General features: G+C 35.7%; 1 protein-coding gene across 1 annotated transcript in view; it reads left to right on the top strand.

The window, feature by feature from the left end:
* The window catches only part of HSF5 (heat shock transcription factor family member 5), a 21,806-nt gene extending 1,168 nt beyond the window's left edge, over positions 1 to 20,638 (top strand). Inside the window, exons 2-5 of the mRNA XM_015559063.1 lie at positions 6,608 to 6,705; positions 9,901 to 10,422; positions 11,628 to 11,805; positions 18,374 to 20,638. Coding sequence (XP_015414549.1) covers positions 6,608 to 6,705; positions 9,901 to 10,422; positions 11,628 to 11,805; positions 18,374 to 18,444 — 869 coding nt within the window. The 3' untranslated portion in view covers positions 18,445 to 20,638. The remainder of the gene's footprint in view (positions 1 to 6,607; positions 6,706 to 9,900; positions 10,423 to 11,627; positions 11,806 to 18,373) is intronic.
* Positions 20,639 to 20,779: the final 141 nt, after the last annotated feature.

Raw genomic sequence — 20,779 nt, forward strand, 5'->3', positions numbered from 1 at the left:
GATAGACATTTTTGCAGAGTAATAGCCTTACCATTTTACTCAAATGTATAGTCTATTTTGCAGAAGCAGCATAGCTGTAGTGTGTGTTTCATCATGTAGTGTGCTTTACATAGTGATGAAATGGGCCAATAGAAACAAGACAAGGGTCAAGACTTTCAGAAAAGACCAGAGAGAAGAAGGGGGCATTTTTTTGCCCTATGAGTTAAGATTCTAGGCAAATTAATTTACTCAGGATATATAGATCTGGAAGCAATCTCTAGAAGTATTTGTTAGACTATTTTTCTCAGGCAGAATGACATCAAAAGCTAAAATAAATGGAAGGAATGTAAATTAGATAAGGGAATTACTAGACGAGGCCTAGTATTTTTCCAGATTGTCAGCTACTTCTTTGAAGAACAAAAATATCTGTGTGATCTTTAAAAACAGAAGATGAGCCAAAACCGGTTTGGCTCAGTGGATAGAGCGTCGGCCTGCGGACTGAAGGGTCCTGGGTTCGATTCCGGTCAAGGGCATGTACCTGGGTTGCGGGCACATCCCCAATAGGAGATGTGCAGGAGGCAGCTGATCGATGTTTCTCTCATCATCGATGTTTCTAACTCTCTATCTCTCTCCCTTCTTCTCTGTAAAAAATCAATAAAATATATTAAAAAAAAATAAAATAAAATAAAAACAGAAGATGACAAATTTTATGTTGTAAGTTATATATCTTATGTATAGCAACAAATAGGGCCAGGTTTTTATTAGTGAGTTTAATCCAATATTTTAATAAACACATTAGGCATGACTGTCTACATTACAATTTTGGTTACATTCCCTGTATTCCCATAGAATATATACATAGAGATAGTCTGTGACTTCCATACACTTGCTTTATTTTCTGTAGCCCATAAACTAGACAGTAACCCTACCTCCTCTCCTTTTACCAAGAAATGTTTCTCTTTTCTTTCCTAATCCCCTTCAAACCCTCCTCATTAAACTTACTAGAGACTCAAAAGCTTCTGGAGAGTGGAAAATTGGAAAGACTGCAGCAGGGAGATGTAGAAATGTGTTTGGCCTTCCAATTTGGAATTTTGGAGGCATTTTCTATGGACATATTAGATATTAGCTTTATATTGCTATTACTATATTCCTACACTTAAGGTACAGATTGTTACAGTCTGGCTGAAAAGTCAAACTAGCCTGTATAATGTTTCTATGGGAAAATGTATTCCGAATTCCAGTTTGGAAACTCCTAGTTCTAAATTTTTTGAGAACCAGTTATATATTACTTATCAGAAAACACTATAAATAGTTAATATTATTCATTCATTATAGAAATATTATTTTTAAAATTATGATTTAGGACATGTTATTTTAAAATATTTAAAAAATATTTTTTTATTGATTTCAGAGGAAGGGAGGGGGAGGGAGAAACATCAGTGATAAGAGAGAATTATTGATCATCTGTCTCCTGCAGGCTAAAAATATTTTATGTTAGCTTGGATATAAATTTATAAATTAAAAATTATCTCCAAGAGTTCAAGGCAAGGACTAGGAAAGAAACATTAAAATAACAAGTAAGGCCCAGCCAGCATGGCTCAGTGGTTGAGCATCGACCTATAAACCAGGAGGTCACGGTTCAATTCTTGTTCAGGGCACATGCCCGGGTTGTGGTCTAGATCCTTGGTGTGTGGCATGCAGAAGGGAGCCTATGAATGATTCTCTCTCATCACTTATGTTTCTGTCTTTCTCTCCCTCTCCCTTCCTCTCTGAAATCAATAAAAATATATTTAAAAATAAATAAATAAAGTAAAATAACTAAGTGCTGATATTTTGATGTGTATGGTGCTTATGAAATAGAATCTTGTTATCTGAATTTTTGTTTTGTCTTCTTTAAGAGCAATAATTGAAATGACTATAAAGTTTCTGAGGTTATGAGAATAAGAGACCTCATGATGACTTCTAATATATGAATAGTTCTATGCTATAATGTAGGCAAAACTGCTTTGAACATTCTGAAGCACGTTATAAATAAAAAGTTGTACTGTTAAATATAAAAGACCTTCTATGGAAAAGAAAATGCCATAAAAATACTGTGAAAATACTAATTCTTTCAAACTTTAGGGTAAGGAAGCAAAAAGTAGTAAGCAATTTAACCAATAACTTAGTAAATATGCGTTTATGAAGAGCATTCCAAATAACTTTCCCAAAGTTACATAGAATATTATTCTCAGAGGCAGGATAATAATCACTCCAAAATCCAGCTCTGTAAGTCCTAATAAAGTAACTAATTTTGGAATAATGGTCATACTTCTGAATCCTTTTGAAGTGAGCTGTATGACTTGGGGAGGTTTTGATTAAATTTTAGTAAAAACAACAACATCCAACTTCATTTAAAAATTACTTATATTGAAAATAAACTTGGGTCTGGTCTTTCTATAGCATAACCAGTAAATTTTGAATTTTGTTATATTTCATAAATTAATTTCTTTAGTAAGGCCAAATATTGAGACTAAAAAATTGCCATCAGATTGGCTCATAAAATGACTCATCTGAATCTTCCTTATATTTTTCATTCCTCTCTTGAAGCGTCTGTTTTCTCTGCCTAGCTCATTTACATTTTTTTCCTTCTTGTCACTCCTTCAAAGACAAAAAGTAGATTCATTATCAATTGACTCTTTTTACTTTTGTCTTATTCCTGAATTCATTTTTTTTCCCTATGATGTTATTTTCATAGTGGGAGTGAAAATTTTTACCTTTATTATGTTTTGAAAAAATTTACCTTTAGGTAATTTTTAGTAATCTGGTTTATTTTTAGTTATTAGAATTGTTTTAAAAATGTAATCACCTCATATTTATATCTGAGATAGGCTCTTGTTCATTATTTTAGCTTTTCATCCTACATGCAACTTAATGCCTTAATACTACCTTCAGGATGACACTGGAAGTTTTTTTATAGAGAAGAATGTGTTTTAGGACATAGTGATAAACTCATAACACACACTAGATTAATTTTTCATGTATTAAGGACACAGTTACATTTCTATAGCTAGGTTTTCATATTCAATACGCTTACTGATATGCACCTGGCTTTGTTCTGTTTTGTTAACTATACAAAGTAGGACTGCATGGGTAAGGAAATAGCCACTGAGGAATCTTTTTGGATTATCTATTCAAGTCCTTTTTTTCATGAGGTAACTTTCTACTTTTCATTTGTTACTGGACACCTTAAAGGACATTCACTATAATGCTGTTTTCTTAGATACCAAATCAGTTATCAGCTACAAATATTTTCTCTGTTGTATATTCTATTTTATTTCTCCAAGAAATTTATTTTAAAGTGCACGTTTAACAACTATTTAAAATGTATAACCAATGGAGTCAGATATAGCAATATCAGAAAAATAAAGCCAATAATTTTTCATCGCTTTATTTTTTTTCTTTATTGAATTTATTGAGATGACATTGGTTCACAAAACCATACAGGTTTTACGTGTACAACTCAACAAAACGTCTGTGCTCTGCTGGTGTGCCCTTCGCCTAAAGCAGTCTCTATCTATCCCCATTTTCTTCCCCTATGCTCACCTCCACTAGCCTCCACATCCCTTTTCCCCTCTGGCTAATACCACACTGTTGTTTGTGTATACATAATGTGTTTTGGTTTTTTTTCTTAATCCCTACACATCATTGATATATTTTTAATGAAACACTAATGTTGCCCTGATGGATGTAAACCTGCACCTCTAACTCTTTTCCTGCTGCTAGGGGGCTAGGTTTTCCCTAGCTGTTAAAACACTAGAAAAAAGTCTTGATTTTTTTCAGAGTTTTGGCAAACCATGCAGACCCCTCCTCGGTGTTTAACTTATTTCTCAGGATATTAATGCCTTTAAATATTCTGGGAAACCAAATTCAGATACATAACATTTTAATTGTAAATTTTAAAAACCTTCAAGGATAAAGCAGGTCACAACAGCCTGAATTTTATGTGACCTTCTTAGCAATATCTATATCTAGAGTTCTTTCCATTATTTCAAGTTTTTCTTTACATGTGCAAAATTTGATGTTTTAAATTGCACATTGATATAAGAATATTTATTTCTAGTATACCTTTATGAACTTATAACATTTTAAATATCGGTAGTCAGTAATGGAGAAATAGGAAAACATTTCAATGCATTTTTACAATCCTTGGGCTACTTTACTTTCAAAGATTACAGAATGAGATTTTTTAGTAATTTTAAAATATATATTTTTATTGATTTCAGAGAGGATGGGAGAGGAAGAGAGAGATAGAAACATCAATGATGAGAGAGAATCATTGATCGGCTGCCTCCTGCATGCCCCCTACTGGGGATCAAGCCTGCAACCCAGGCATGTGCTCTGACCGGGAATCGAACTGTGAGCATCTGCTCACAGATCGATGCCCAACCACTGAGCAACACTGGCCAGGCTATTTAGTAATAGTATTAGAGCACTGGAAATATGAAAAATTTGTATAAAAAGAGAGAGAGTTGCACCTTGTAATAAAGACACTTTAAAAATGTTCAAGTAGAATTCTAGTATATTTCAGGAAGAAGGAAGATTAGGGAAGTATTGTGGGTTATTAAAGAAAACATATTTTGGATTTTGATCAGTGCATCTATCATTACCCACTTTGTGACTTTTGGCAAATTATTTCATGTCTCTGAGCTTTAGTTTCCTTATTTTTGTAAATTACTGGTAATATCTCATTCAATCGTTGTTTGAATTAAATAAGCTAATATATGTAAAGCACTAGTACAGTGCCTGCAACATGGTAGGTGCTCAATAAATATCATCCTCTGTTTAATCCAAAGGTATGATATAATAACTGATTTTCATTCGTTCTGGAGAGTCTCTCTCTGGAAAAGAGAAGACTCAACCTATTTTTAAGACTGCATCTGTGAGTATAACTATCCCAGTATAAAGAGTTCAATCTTTTCATGGTAACCTGCTATAAAGAGAAACTTTGGAAAATGTTTTCTTTTCAGTAAAATAATGGCAGTGTTAGCTATTTATTGATTGATTGCTTACTGTATGCCAGTACTATTCTAACTTCTTTATGCAGATTAACTCATTCATTCCTCACAACAAACATGTTAGGTGGGTACTATTATCATCCCTATTCTAATGGGATGCAGAAACTGAAGCCAAAGAGATTAACCTGCTCAAGTTTATGCAGCTATTAAATTTTTGGATCTCGCCCTGGACGGTGTGGCTCAATTGGTTGACCATCGTCCCATCTACCAACAGGTCATCAGTTTGATTCCTAGTCAAGGCACATACCTGGCTCAGTCCCCACTAGGGGGTGTGCAGAAGGCAGCTAATCAATGTTTCTCTCTCACATTGACGTTTCTCTCTCTTCCTCTCCCTTCCTCTCTCTGAAATCAATAAAAGCACATTTTTAAAAAATACTGTTTTTAAAAAAGATAACTTTAGCCTTAGTTGGTTTGGCTCAGTGGACATCAGCCTACAGACTGAGGGGTCCTGGGTTCCATTCCTATCAAGGGCACATGATCGGGTTGTGGGCTTGATCCCCAATAGGGGATGTGCAGGAGCTAGCGATCAGTGATTGTCATCATTGATGTTTCTATCTTTTTCTCCCTCTCCCTCTCTGAAATAAATAAAAATATACAGTGGGGCCTTGACTTACGAGTTTAATTTGTTCCGAGACCGAGCTCGTTAAGGAGCTTGTTAACTCAAATTACTCTGTCAACTCAATGCAAAAAATCGGCTGAGAGGCAGCTGGTATCTCAAAAAACTCGTTAGTTGGGACACTCATAAGTCAAGGCCCCACTGTATATTTTAAAAATAAATAAATAAAAATAAGGGGATTGATTATTTTAAAAAAACTCATATTTTAAATTTTGGATCTGGGGTCCAAAGCTAGGCAGTCTGATGCTAGGATCTGAATTCCTAACCACTTGTCATGGTTAAAACATTTTTTTTCATAGATTTCACTGGATGCATTATATAATGGTAGAACTGTTTGGAGAGTATTTCATACTTATTTTATCCTTAAAAACACCTCCTCCTCCAAGTGTGTGCTACTATTAAAATGATTGAAATAATTATTTTGGAATTCCAAATATGTTCTGATATTTTCAACAAAAAGAAATTACATTTAATAACAGTTAATGTTTGGTTAGAAAGATACAAAAATGTTTAGGTGCTAAGAAATCATTTATAAAATTAGACATGACACTATTAAGTGACCTTTAAAATTAATTTTGTATCATGTTTTCAATAAACAAAGCACCTAACTGACTAAATATATTTTATTGCACCCACAAAGGAAAGTACTCTTTTCCAAGATAAAAGAGGGGAGTACCTTGAATGCTATAGAGCAGTGGTTCTCAACCTTCTGGCCCTTTAAATACAGTTCCTCATGTTGTGACCCAACCATAAAATTATTTTCGTTGCTACTTCATAACTGTAATGTTGCTACTGTTATGAATCATAAGGTAAATATCTGATATGCAGGATGGTCTTAGGCGACCCCTGTGAAAGGGTCGTTCAACTGCCAAAGGGGTCGCGACCCACAGGTTGAGAACCGCTGCTGTAGAGGTTTATTTTGGTTGATGGACTTTGTATTTTGAATTCGTTCCAGCTGTATTACAGTGCTGCTCTCCTTCTACCCACATGGACGCTCTCAGCAGTTGTGTCACTCCCACTGCCTCTACCTATGCACACTGCAACTACTTCCAGGTAAGATCTTGGAACAATGGACATACTCTGTGTATCAGATGCAATAGTATGAACCTTGTAGAATTTCAAAGTGTAATTTTACCTTAATGAGTAACCACAGGTAAGCTATGGATTATGGCCTCAGTTTTCGCAATTCTAAAAATAGAGAGTTGACATAAAATGATGTCTGAGGATTCTTCTAGGCCTGCACTGTCCAATATAGTAGGCACTAGTCACATGTGGTTATTAAAATTAAAATTAAATAAAATTTATTCCTCGTCATACCATATTTCAAGTGCTCTGTAGTCTCATAGGCTATTTGGAACATTTATTCTTGGTGCTCCCATGGCAAAATGAATAAATACCAGGTAACTCTTAAAATATATGTCACCAAATGACAGATTGTTTCGAGGTGGTGTACTTTTTTTTAAAATTTCTTTATTGGTTAAGGTATTACAAATGTGTCCTCATTTCCCATTAACCCCCAACCTGTCCCCTCCTCCCCCCCACTCATGCTCTCATCCCCCTGTTGTCCATGTCCGTCGGTTTGGCTTATTTGCGTGCATACAAGTCCTTTGGTTGATCTCTTCCCCTTACCCCCTTCCTCCCCTACTTTCCCTCTGGGGATTGATAGTCTGATCGCTGTTTCTCTGTCTTTGGATCTGTCCCTGTTCATCAGTCTATGTTGTTCTCTATATTCCACAAATGAGTGAAATCATGAGTTATTTACCTTTCTCCATGACAGAATAGCTATCATCAACAAATCAACAAAGGACAACTGCTGGAGAGGATGCGGAGAAAAAGGAACCCTCCTGCACTGCTGGTGGGAATGAAGACTGGTGCAGCCACTGTGGAGAACAGTATGGAGTTTCCTCTAAAAAAGGAGCTCCCATTTGACCCAGTGATTCCACTTCTAGGAATATATCCCAAGAAGCCAGAAACACCAATCAGAAAGGATATATGCACCCCTATGTTCGTAGCAGCACAATTCACCATAGCTAAGATTTAGAAACAGCCTAAGTGTCCATCAGCAGATGAGTGGGTAATTACTTTTTTTTAAGGAGAAAAGAAAAATGATATTAAAAAACGAGAAATTTAAGTGGTGGTCCTTCAGCCTCCAAGTTGTAAACCATTACAATATACTGACCATTCGTGTACTCTCACCAATACCTACAGTCCAACTTATGCACTTATTTCCAAAATGACATCTGAAATCCTTTACCTTTAAAAATTTTGTTTACTTCAATTAGTTTCTCATTACTTATTATGAACCAGTTGTTTTAGATTGCTATTTCTAGATAAGATTAAATTCTGTGCTTTGTATTTTATGCTATAATTGCTTAAAGATTGGAATTATGTGTTTGCCTTTGATATTATGTAGCCAAAATAGCTTCCATTCTTAAGAGAATATCTTACTAGTGGCATTCCAAAAGAACATTCCTTTTTTTTTTTTTTGAAAAAGTCTACATGGGTGTCAAATTATAGTTAGATTGTTGTTTGGAGAGTATAGAAGTGGATCAGGGGGCTTAGTTGGACATTTAAAAAAAATAGTCTCCTTTTTTGTTTTTTATTTTTATTTTTAATATATTTTATTGATTTTTTACAGAGGGGAAGGGAGAGAGAGAGTTAGAAACATTGATGAGAGAAACACCGATCAGCTGTCTCCTGCACACCTCCTACGGGGGATGTACCCGCAACCCAGGTACATGCCCTTGACCGGAATCGAACCTGGGACCTTTCAGTCCGCAGGCCGACGCTCTATCCACTGAGCCAAACCGGTTTCGGCCCCTTTTTTGTTTTTTTTTATATATTTTTATTGATTTCAGAAAGGAAGGGGGGAAGAGAAAGAGAGAGAGAGAGAGTGCATGCGCAACATCAATGATGACAGAGAATCATTAATTGGCTATCTCCTGCACACCACTGGGGATCGAGCCCACAACCTGGGCATGTGCCCTGACTGGGAATTGAACCATGACCTCCTGCTTCATAGGTCAACACTCAACCACTGAGCCACATGGGCCAGGCTTAGTTGGACATTTTTAATGGCAGATATCATCAATCATGATAGTCCAATCTATTTATCTTTACTAGAAGGACATATCTGTTCACACAAAATGGATGCTCTTATTTGTGGATCCAGAACCCTCTCCCTGAATCATACTGGTGATATTCTAACAATGTTCATATCTTGATTATGTTTGTCTTAAATAATTTAAAACATCTTTAAAGACTTTTTCTTACTACAGGACAATGCATGTTTATTATAGGAAAATAAAGATAAGTAGACATAAAATTAAACAATTAAATTTACATTATTTGGCATTAGTGTTCTTTAAATTATTGACAGTCTTTTTAGTATATTTGGCAACATGGACAAACTACATGTTTTATTTAATCATAACTCTTCTGTATTTTAGGTTTATAATCTGAGATAATCAACAAACTTTTATTGAATGCCTGTTCTGTGCAAAGTTCTACATTTGGCAACATCAATTCATTACATTTTATTTAATCATTACTTTTCAGTATTTCATAGCATAGCTTGAGATCATTTATCACCAAACATGTAATTGAATGCCTACTCTGTGCAAAATACAATGTTTAAGAGAATACATCTTAAAGATCAATCTAGAAGTGACAGCTATTTTTAAATCTATTGTTTTATTATTAAAAATAATCTCAGGAACCAAAGGCCAGTCGATATTCCATCCATTTTTTTCTCAGATCATTTGGAACAGTACCTCCCCCTGAATCTATAGAAGCCTTGGTGGACTTGTGAGCATCTTGTGTTTGAAATTTCCTTACTACATTCCTATAGTAGTGTATGATAGATACAAATATATAATAGATACAAGTGATGTTTTTGTCTGCCAACCTATATGGAAGAACTTGATATATAGACATTTTATCAGCAAATTAAGTTTTGGGGTACTTTAGCCTTTTGATTTTGTATATTTTAGCCCTGAAAATGATTGATCCATTCCAGTATAGTGGTTAAACTTAGTATAGTGGTTGACACATAATAGTTGCTAAGTAAATGTTGAAAATAGAATTGAGGCTATCACTGCTGAAAAGTTGATTAGTGTTCAAGTTTTTTTAAAATAAGCTTTAAGTTTAATCTATGTTTAGCATTCATCAGTCTATATGCTGTTTCTTTCCTCCTTAACCTCATATTTGAATTTTCTATCCAAACAGTCCTATTTTCTCTTTTCCCAGAATCCTCCAATGCCATCCTCCTATCCAGTTGAGTTTCTGCCTTCTAATTGGCCTTGTGGTACTGCTGATGAAAATAAAAAGACAGAAGTAAACCTAGAGGCTGTTTTTCGGATCTTAGATGAATTGCATTCCTCCCCTAAATTGGAGATGGTAAAGGTGGAGCCTGTTGAGAATCAGTGCCCAACATCTCAGTCTAACAGAGGCCAACATATCCTAGCCAATTCAAGCAATAACAATCCATCTTCCACAAGTCAGGCTAGCCAGCTGGAGCCACTTACTCCTGTAGGTTCAGATATTACATCTTTTGTGGTCGGATCAGAACAAGCAATGACCTGCTCTCTACCACAGTCACCTGAGTACATGTATGCCATCCACACAGCTCAGCCTGTTGAAAATACTACAATGCAGGAATCTGCAGCCATCCAACAAGCTCATGTCAAACTGAAGGAGCATCTAAGTCATAATCCATCTCCACCTTCAGTAGTATTTGTGCAGGAAGGGCTACCGTTCAGCCCACACCAGGTAAGGGGAAAAGAAGAAGTGCTAATAAAGCTTAAGTACCTAGTTTTCTTGCTGTTCTAGTGGAGAGTTTGTGCAGATTTTATTTGGCTTTCTAGAAGGATCCTGTCCCAGTGGTTCTGCACAAAAGATTCAGAAAGAAGTAACCTTAACTCGCAGGCCTTTTCTCACGATGTTGTGGTCTGAAGTCAACCTCTAGACAGCCAGTCTGAGCACTGTGGTTTAAGACTTATTTACATGTTAAAAGCTTTCCTTGAGTTTTGCTTCCTATCTTGATTTGGATGGACGAGGTATGCTTGGCTGATTGAATTCCACTACTCAGAAGGGATGGTTTATCTGACAGATAATATCAGGACTTCCTAGCCATTTGTAGCATGGAAATAAGGAGATGGTTGGAAATCTTTTTATACTTTCTTACAGCATTACTGAATTCTAATTGACTTGTGAGTACTCTGAACTTCCTTACTAATATTCTCAAGGTAGAGGCTAATTCTTTATTGCTGCTAGTTTTTGACCAGAAAATGAGTAAACTTCAATTCTAAATAAAAGTACATATATTTAAAATCCGTTTTTAGAATTAACTTAATAAGCTTTATTGCATTATATAGTTCTATTTTAAAATAAATTCATAAAGAAATAGAGTATTAAAAAACACACAAAATAGAGTATTTCAGAATTTGGTTATCTTGACAAAGGGATTTGACATTCCAACGAAAACTTAGGAGCTCTAAGAAAGAAACTCATATCTCATAAGCAGGACAGATCTAGATTTTATAGGGACTAAGAGCCTGTTGAAGACAAAGAATACAGAATTAGGAGAACTAAGTGTCCTCACTGATAATCCAACAGGGTTATGCCTATGGCCACTGCAGTATAACCAACCGAGGGGCAACCTGATGAAAAGGGTTGCTAGACTGGAAAAAGATAACTTTAACCAATTGTAAATTTTTGTGTGTGTGAATTTTACCAAAAAAAAAAATTAGTAAGTTTCGTATAAGTAAATGTTTTGGTTCCACATACATTTTAACAGTCTGTGTATAGGGAAATATACATTTTACTACTGAATATTCAGATTAAATCAACAAAATCAAAGATAATATCATTCATAAGGATGTTTACAAGTACATTTGTTGGGTCATGTTTCTATAATAGAACTCCTCTGATAATTTGATAGAAATTCAGAATAATGAGTGGATTTAATATTTTAGGTGGATGCCAGTATAAAATGCCAGACCAATCCACCTGAGAATATCTTGCCTTCAGAACAGATGGGATTCCTTATTTCAGAGATGGGGCCTGCTAGCAAGCCTAGTAAAGACACAGATTTATCCACTCCAGTCAGATACAGGGAGCGAAGAAGCAGCTCACAGCAAGGAAAGTCCCCTGGTAAGGATTACTGTGCTCTAGAATGTTAGAAGTAGAACCATGGTGTAGAATTAACATATGAACAACAATTTTTCTGGATCTTTATTATTTATTCATTGTATTTTACTTATGACATTGCTACTTTACATAGCTGTAATTTTAACTGTTTTTCTTAATTATCCTTGTAAAGTATGTAAAAGTTTTTTTTTAGAATATTTCATGTAAGAATTTGAGCTTTCAAAAAGATAGTACATACTAAGTAAAAGCAAAGGAATTTGGGTTATTTAACTTGGAGAAGGCAAGGATGAAAGGTGATTTCATAATTGCTTCTGATTCCATAGACTTTGTAATTATAGTTGTACTTGTTCTCTTATTAACAGGCTTAAATATGGCAGGAAAGTGTTTAAATTATGGCAGGAAAATATTAGATGAACATTAAAAACATTATCCTGAGCATATTATAAAGATAGTATAAAGTATGGCTCTATCACTGGGATTGCTTCTCCTGCAGTTTGTAGGAGCCCAGAATTAATTACTAGGCAGAAAAGTTGTGAAATATTGGCAATATTATGACATCTGATTACATTTTCATTTTAATAGGGTCAGGGAACTGCCAAACTGTTGTGTGTTTTTTTGTAACAGCTGACCCATTTTACATTCCCAACAACAATATACAAGCTTCCCATTGTTCCACATCCTCTCTAACACTTGTTATTTTCCACTTTTTATTATTATTGTAGCCATCCTGGTGGGTATGAAGTGCTTTCTCATTGTGGTTTTGATTGTATTTCCTAATGGCTAACCATATTGAGCATCTTCTCATGTGCTAGTTGACCATTTGGAGAAAAGATAATTTTTTGACAACTATTATACCAATATTTTATTTGATGAATTCTCCTGTTTTGGTAAAATTTCTCTTGAGTATAGCAGTTGGTAAACTATGCCCCATAGACCAAGTCTATCATCTGCCTGTTTTTATGTGGCCTGCATGATGAGCATGGTTTTTACCTTTTAAATGGTTGGGGGGAAATCAAAAGAAGAATATTTTACGACACACACACGATACGGAATTCAAATTTCAGTGTTCATAAATAAAGTTTAATTGGAACACACAGCCGCAGGCATTCATTTGCATATTATCTATGGCTGTTTTTACACCACAGTAGCAGAGTTGAGCAGTTACAATAGAGGCCAGCCATATGGCCCACAAAGCCTAAAATATTTAATATCTAGCTCATTACAGAAAAAGTTTGCTTGTCTGTATCTTGTTCTGTTCAGGCTGCTATAACAAAAATACCATAGAGTAGGTGACTTATAAACAACAGAAATTTATTTCTCACAGTTCTGGAGGCTGGGAAGTCTAAGATTAAGGCACCAACAGATTCATTGTCTGGCGAGGGCCCAGTTCGTGGTTCATAGATGGCCGCCCTCTTACTGTGTCCGTTCATGGCAGAAGGGACAAGGGAGCTCTCTGGGATTTCTTTTATAAGGGTACTAATCTCATTTATAAGGGCTCCACCCACATGCCCTAATTACTTCCCAAAGGAACCATCTTCTAACACCATCACATTGGGGGTTATGTTTCAATGTATAAATTGGGCATTCAGTTTATTGCACCTTGTATTAGAAAGTCTTTGTGCTTAGCTTCTGATCTTTTCACAGCCCTGATCATTGATGACCAGAGAAGCCCTTAAGAGAGTAAGAAGGTACTTGTGGAGAGGGTTCACAATGGACTAGTATTCAGTTTAGTTCTTGTAGATGCCCAAATGTTTTTTATTGCCATAGCTGGTTTGGCTCAGTGGATAGAGTGTCAGGCTGTCTGAAGGGTCCCAAGTTTGATTCTGGTCAAAGGCTCATACCTCAGTTGTAGGCTCGATCCTCAGCCCTGGTCGGGTGTGTGCGAGAGGCAACCAATCGCTGTGTCTCTCTCACATCCATGCTTCTCTCTGTCTCTCCCCGTCCCTTTCACTCTCTCTAAAAAACAAACAAAAACAGTGGAGAAAACATCCTCAGGTGAGGATTAACTGAAAAACCAAAACCACAAATGTTTTTTATTTTGATAGATACTGAACTCCAAAGGTAAATGATTAAATGATAGGAACCAAATATAAAATTTCAACTGTCACTATCATTAAGAGTAATGATAGTAGTGGAGCTTCAATAAGGTTCCAGCTCTCACCCTGGCTGGGTAACTCAGTTGATTAGAATGTAGTCCCTATATCAGTGATGGCGAACCTATGACATGCGTGTCAGAGGTGACACGCGAACTCATTTTTTTGGTTGATTTTTCTTTGTTAAATGGCATTTAAATATATAAAATAAATATCAAAAATATAAATCTTTGTTTTACTATGGTTGCAAATATCAAAAAATTTCTCTATGTGACACGGCACCAGAGTTAAGTTAGGGTTTTTCAAAATGCTGACATGCCGAGCTCAAAAGGTTCGCCATCACTGGCCTGTATGCCAAGGTTGCAGGTTCAACCAATGAATGCATAAAGAAGTGGAACAACAAATCAATGTTTCTCCCTTCCTTGCTCTCTAAAATAAAAATAAACAAACAAACAAACAAATAAATAAAGGTTCCAGCTCTCATAATACATTATATTTTTAAGAAACCACCTTCAAGACTTCTTTGGCTCCAAATTCTGCTACTCCTTCTACCATTAAATGTGGGAATGTCATTATGTTGCTCAGTATCCTGTTGAACAGGAGCATTCTGTATTCCAGAACTTATCAGAGCCCTCTATAACTGACCTATTTTGAAAATCTGCTCTGTTTAGGGTAGGGGCATCTCCTCATACTTCAAGATTTCTTTGAATTTTTTTTTTAATAAGTGACTTCAATTAGATTTGTATCCACATGTTGATCTCAAAAGATATGCATTTTGTTAGAAGGAGGTTGTTAATCAGGCATTGCCATGCTTTTGAGCACATTTAGACTTAAGGAAATAAGTTATGGATTAAAAATACCAAGAGTTAAATCAAATTAGACTCAATCATGTACCTCAAATTTCTATAATGATATTACCCTAAACTGAATATACCCAAATAGTAATCTTATTGTGGAAGCTACACTGTCCTATATTCTGATGGGATATTTATAGTTAAGGGAAACTGAATGTTTAAGAGTTCAGTTCATTCCTGAAGAAAGGAATTTTGTGCCTGTTGGATTATGGGTGAAATTTCATTAAAGTAATAGCCCCAAGACCCTGGAGAGTGCTTGCAATAAGAATTAACATTCCCAGCCCTAACTGGTTTGGCTCAGTGGATAGAGCGTCAGCCTGTGGACTGAAAGGTCCCAGGTTCGATCCTGGTCAAGGGCATGTACCTTGGTTGCGGGGACATCCCCAGTAGGGGGTGTGCAGGAGGCAGCTGATCGATGTTTCTCTCTCATCGATGTTTCTAACTCTCTATCCCTCTCCCTTCTTCTCTCTGTAAAAAAATCAATAAAATATATATTTTTAAAAAGAATTAACATTCCCAAATAAATACAGTGCCCTTGTCCCTCAAGGCCTTTCAGCTCTCAAACCAACGAAGGTGCTGTGATTCCCAAATACTCACCTTCTCTGAGGAGTATGCAAGGTTCTCTTCTGAATGAAGTCATATAAACCTCTATTAGCACCAGGCTGGTGTATGTCTTTTTGTGTTTTTATTGGTCTATAGATTCTAACTCCTTTGCTAATTAAGGAAACTCACTTTAATAAAATTATTGTTTAGATGCTTGTTATTAGAAGCTGTGTGCCAAATGCTACTTTAAAGCCAAGCATTAAGATTAAGAGGGTTTGTTGCTCACGCTAATTTACATAACTCACTTCAAGGCTGTTATAGAGCCTTATATCTACTGTTATTTTAAACATGCCTATCTGTGATATGCTCTTGTCCATAATTTGAACCTATCAATATAATAGAGTCTTAAGTAGTTAAATAAATGACATTTGTTCACTGAAAAAAAAAAAAAAGAGTTTGTTGCTTTTGTCCTTCAGCCTCCCACTGCATAGTTGCTTTAATAGTATTTACCTTTGTCATGATCAAGAATTACTGCTCTGCTTTCAAAGTTGGGTTACAATGGGGTCTATTCATATTCCAAAAGCTTATGTTAGTATTTTCCATTACGATATGGCCTGTCCTTTTTGTCTGATATGGAGCTGAGGTGTTCAGAGAACGATCATAAGTAGGTGTTTCTCTTTCTACATCTTGTGGTCAGCTTTCAAAAGATGTCACTCTGGCTAGTTGGAGCACCATTCTGTCCACTGAAGGGTCGTGGGTTTGAGTCCCAGTCGAGACACATACCCAAGGTTGAGGGTTTGATCCCCATGCAGGGCGCATATTATGAGGCAATTGATCAATGTTTATCTCTCACATTGATGTTTCTCTCTTCCTTACTCTCTCTCTAAATCAATGAAAGCATGACCTCGGGTGAGGATTAAAAAAAAAAATCCTGATACCGAGGTTGCACTTTATACCAACTAAATCAGAATGTATGGGGTAGGAGCCATGAGCATCAGTATTGTTTTTAAGGATTGCAATGTGCAGCAAGGTTTAGAAACCACTGACTTTACTTGTTAGCCATATAGCTTAATGGTTCTTTCCCTGAGTATCTATTTACTCCTCCGTATTAATTAGATGACCTTATAGTAGTGAATTTTAGTTACTTGAAAAAAAGATGTGATATATATATGTATATTAGTACCATTATCATTATTTAGACTGTAAAGAAGCCATTTTGTGGTAAGATATACATAATATACAATTTACCATTTTAACCATTTTTATGTGTACATTTCAGTTGCATTAAGTACATTCACATTGTTGTACTACCATTAGCATCTCCAGATCTTTTTTTCATCTTTTCGAACTGAAACTCCGGATCCATTGCACAGTAACTCCCTTCTCTGCAGCTCCTGGCAACCACCATTCTACTTTCTGTCTCTATACATTCGACTACTCCTGGTACTTCATATAAGTGTAATCACATAGTATTTGACCTTCTGTGACTGACTTATTTCAATTAGTGTAATGTCTTCAAGGTTCATTCATGTTGTAGTATGTGTTAGAATTCTCTTTCTATTTGAACCTGAATAATATTCCATTGCATGTATGTGCTACGTGCAATACATGCAGTGAATTATTATTGTTTACCCATTCATTTGTTGATGGGCAGTTGGATTGCTTCCACCTTTTGTCTATTGTGAATCATGCCGCCATGATCATGGATGTGCAAGAAGCCAATTTACCATTAAACTGATGGTCTATTCTTCCTCTGTAAGATACTCATCTGGATGAATTGCTTGCTCTTTATGTATCGATTATAGGTGGACTTCACTAGATGAGCGAGTGCCTGCCCTTAGTGACTGGTTTGTTTTTTTTACAAAATATGGCAAAAATGATGTACTATTTCAGATGCTTTCTAGATTTTTGGAGGTGGTAGTAGAATTATTTTATTGAATCCGCTCTCTCACTCAGGCTGTGGATTAATCCCACAGAGGCTGTGTTCTACAAACATAGTGACAAAAGTCTCTGTCCAGAATGAAATAAAGGATTTGTGCTGTATAGTTTTAGTTTAACTCTAAAATGTCACTAGGGCAAAATTGTAAGCTTCAAAACCAACCTAAAAAGGCTCCCTAGCCTTGTTATGAGTTTATAAGTTTGAATCTAGAAGTCTCATTAGCATCCTTTTATTTCTGTCTGTTACTCACATAAGCCATTTAGTCTACATCTATACATGGTCTTAGCTTTTTGTGTTACACAACCTCGTACCTGAGCTGAAAGCTTAGTTTTTTACCTTTTTTCAGTTCTTATTTATTTATTTGTAATTATTATTTTTTAATTGATTTCAGAGAGGAAGGGAACGGGAGAGATTAGAACATCAATGATGAGAGAGAGTCATTGATCAGCTGCCTCCTGCACGTCCCCCCTGGGGACTGAGCCCACAAATCAGGCATGTGCCCTTGACCAGAATCGAACCCGGGACCCATTAATCTGTAGGCCAATGCTCTATCCGCTGAGCCAAACCGGCTAGGGCACTTCTTTTCATTCTTAATGAACCAACTATTCTTTGCCTCCTGACCTCTGTCAGGAGGGTATGCTTTTTTTTTACAGACAAGTTCAGATAGATGTTTTTATAAGAGATCAGCTATGTTAGTCAATAAGTGAAAAATTGATGGGGCATGCAACTTGGAAAAGTAGTGATTACCTATTTTAATATTGTATTTCTGAAGGTATTACTTTTCATATTCCCACAACCCACCCACTTATTCTTATAGCATCAAAAAAATGAATTTTCATGTCTATTTTTCAATTGATCCCTTTGACACTTAACTTTTCACTTAGAATTAAAGGCATTTTAAATGAAAAAAGGCTTGGCCACATCACTAAAGGGATAGAAATTTTAAACTTCGTTGGTCTTGTTGGGTTAACAAATGGGCTGCATCTATGTGCTTTAGAGGTACAGGGATGCCCTTACATGGAGAATCTGATAAGATAATGATTTAAGACACATAAGCAACTTGTTCTTCTTGTCTGAAGACTTGTCTCTTGAACCCTACAGTCTGAGAGGCTAAGAGTAAGTAAACAAACCTTTCTTTCTAGATCTTCATCTGCTGGTGGATGTGGCCTGCAAGCAAGAGCACTTTCCAAAGGAGGAAGAATTAAAAGAGTGAGGCATGGATGACACGTGACATTGTGCACTAGCTGTAGCTGGAAGCAGACTAGCCTTGCACGTGACACACTGTTGGGATTTTTTCAGTTCTGTTAAGGAAAAATATATTTATGTTTTGTTAATTGAGAATTTGGTTAATTGGAAATTTGGTATTTATTACAACTGTTCAGTTCAGATTATTTACCTTGACAAACTACTAAACATCTAGCAGCCATTTTTTTGTTTGTTTTTTGCTGCTCGGATCCCTTTCAATGAAAAGTCCTGGCCTTCTGTTACAATCAAGAAGCATCTAAAAACTGCTGCATCTATGGTACTGGAGGATAATGTGTGTGTGGATGTGTGCTGGTTTGTTATCTTGCCCCTCTCAAATTATGATCAGCACAACTCCAGTGGGGACTTCATTCTATCTGTTTCACGTCACAGTGTGATTCTTTTAGAGACGTTTGTGTGAGACACAAAGGCATGTAAGGTCACCAAGACCGCGGGTCTAAATGGTTCAGGAATTCCAGGGAAGAAACTCTGGGAAAGAGCTGATTTTCTAAGTGATTAACTAGGAAATGCTCTTAACTTTCTAACCCAGCATTCTGTTTCAAGAGCAAGGCATCCGGACTTGGACCATCCATCACACTTAACAGCTTCTAATTATTTTATATTTATGGGAGCATTCTTCTATTTTCATATCTTTCTTTAATTTTAAATGGTACATTATTATAAATGATAAGGTTTTGTTAATATATCACTTATTTAAATGTCTCCTAAAGAAAAGTATTCATCTGGTTTAATATATTTATAAATGCTGGTAGATTTTTAATGTTTTAAAGCTTTATATTTTTATTAATATTTCAAGATAGAAGGATAAAGGATGCATGTGTAATATTTTTACTTTGAGGGGAAAATGTGCAATGTGCGCACAAAAACATTAAGAGATTTAACACAGTGCTTTCTTATTTTAGATTTTTTTACATCCTGTAAGTATAAATTATCATCTATATAAGATATTGTTTGCAAATTTTGGGAGAAACTGATTAGAAGTCAGTTAATAGAAGCTTTACTGCTGATATTTTTAATAGTTTGTTTGTTTTAAGCTTCTGAGAGAATTTTGGATAGTGGGATATATTATAACATTTTTATCTTGTCCCCTCTGTAGGATTCTAGATTCGAGTAGGATTGTGGGACTGGTTTTTAATAGACTAGGTATCTTGGTTGTCCACTTTCTGTGTTTGATCCCACAATTGTTCATCCAAGGACAGCAGGAAACTCTGATTTAACGTCTTTGAAATTCACTAGAACTTTCTTACTGAATTCTGCTTTAGTTTTCCTAATAAGCACTGCAGAAACAAAAGGAAAGGCTAGGAATATGAAAGTAATTAAAAAGAAAACGCACTTGGTGATATGATAAGAGTACTGTGTTAACATTGTGGGTATAACAATTCATTAAATTGCATTGTGCCTTCCCAATGATGTCAAACCCTAGAAGTGTTACAGAGATAGTAGGTTTTTGTTTGTGTTTTTTAGAGGATGAGCTCTGTATGGTGACTCAGTTTGCTATGAAAATAGGTTCTGAAAAGTAATCTATTTGGTCCATCTGATTCTATAAGTTGATATCTATGTAATGGGCATTTATTCAACTTTATTAGCAAGGTTTAAAAGATGAACAGATTATCAAGACTCCTACATCTTTTGGCCAGACTCTGTCTTTTGGCAGAGTATGTGAAGAGGAGACCCAATTTCTAAATGAAGGAAGTTTACTTTTTCTCTGTCATGTTGAAAAGCCAATATACCGTGGTGATATTTCTTCCCTTAAATATGCCTTTCTTACCTTTGTATATGTTGAAGGAAATAATATCTTTTGAGGAACATGTGTCAAGTAGGAACCTTGGCATGGATTTGGTTTCAGTGGTTTTAAGGCTTAATAAAATGAAATGTTTTTATCAGCTTTCCAAACTTTTTTCTGTATATGAATACAACAGACCAAGGAGCTAGATCTCCCACTGTTCTCATATGCCTACTGCCTATCAACTAAAGCTATTATCACAGACTTCGGTAAAATGGAAAAAGATAAAATAAAATCTTTGTGTGAATTAGGCAGTAGGGTCTGGCACATACTAAAAAGGTTCCTGACTAGCACCTCAGTGTTTCAGCACCTTTAGCATGATAAATTTCAATCAGTCAACAATAAAGTGAGTGTTTCAACTTGACTTGTGTCTTGATTGTTTTTACAATTGGTGATTATTAGAAACCTCAGTCATTATGATTTTTAATCGTAATAATGAAGTTCAAAAGAGAATGTACTCTTTTTAAAAGAATCTGACTTTTTCAGAAAATGTGTACTGGCT

The sequence above is a fragment of the Myotis davidii genome, unplaced genomic scaffold (genome assembly GCF_000327345.1).
Source record: "Myotis davidii unplaced genomic scaffold, ASM32734v1 scaffold993, whole genome shotgun sequence".
Taxonomy (NCBI): domain Eukaryota; kingdom Metazoa; phylum Chordata; class Mammalia; order Chiroptera; family Vespertilionidae; genus Myotis; species Myotis davidii.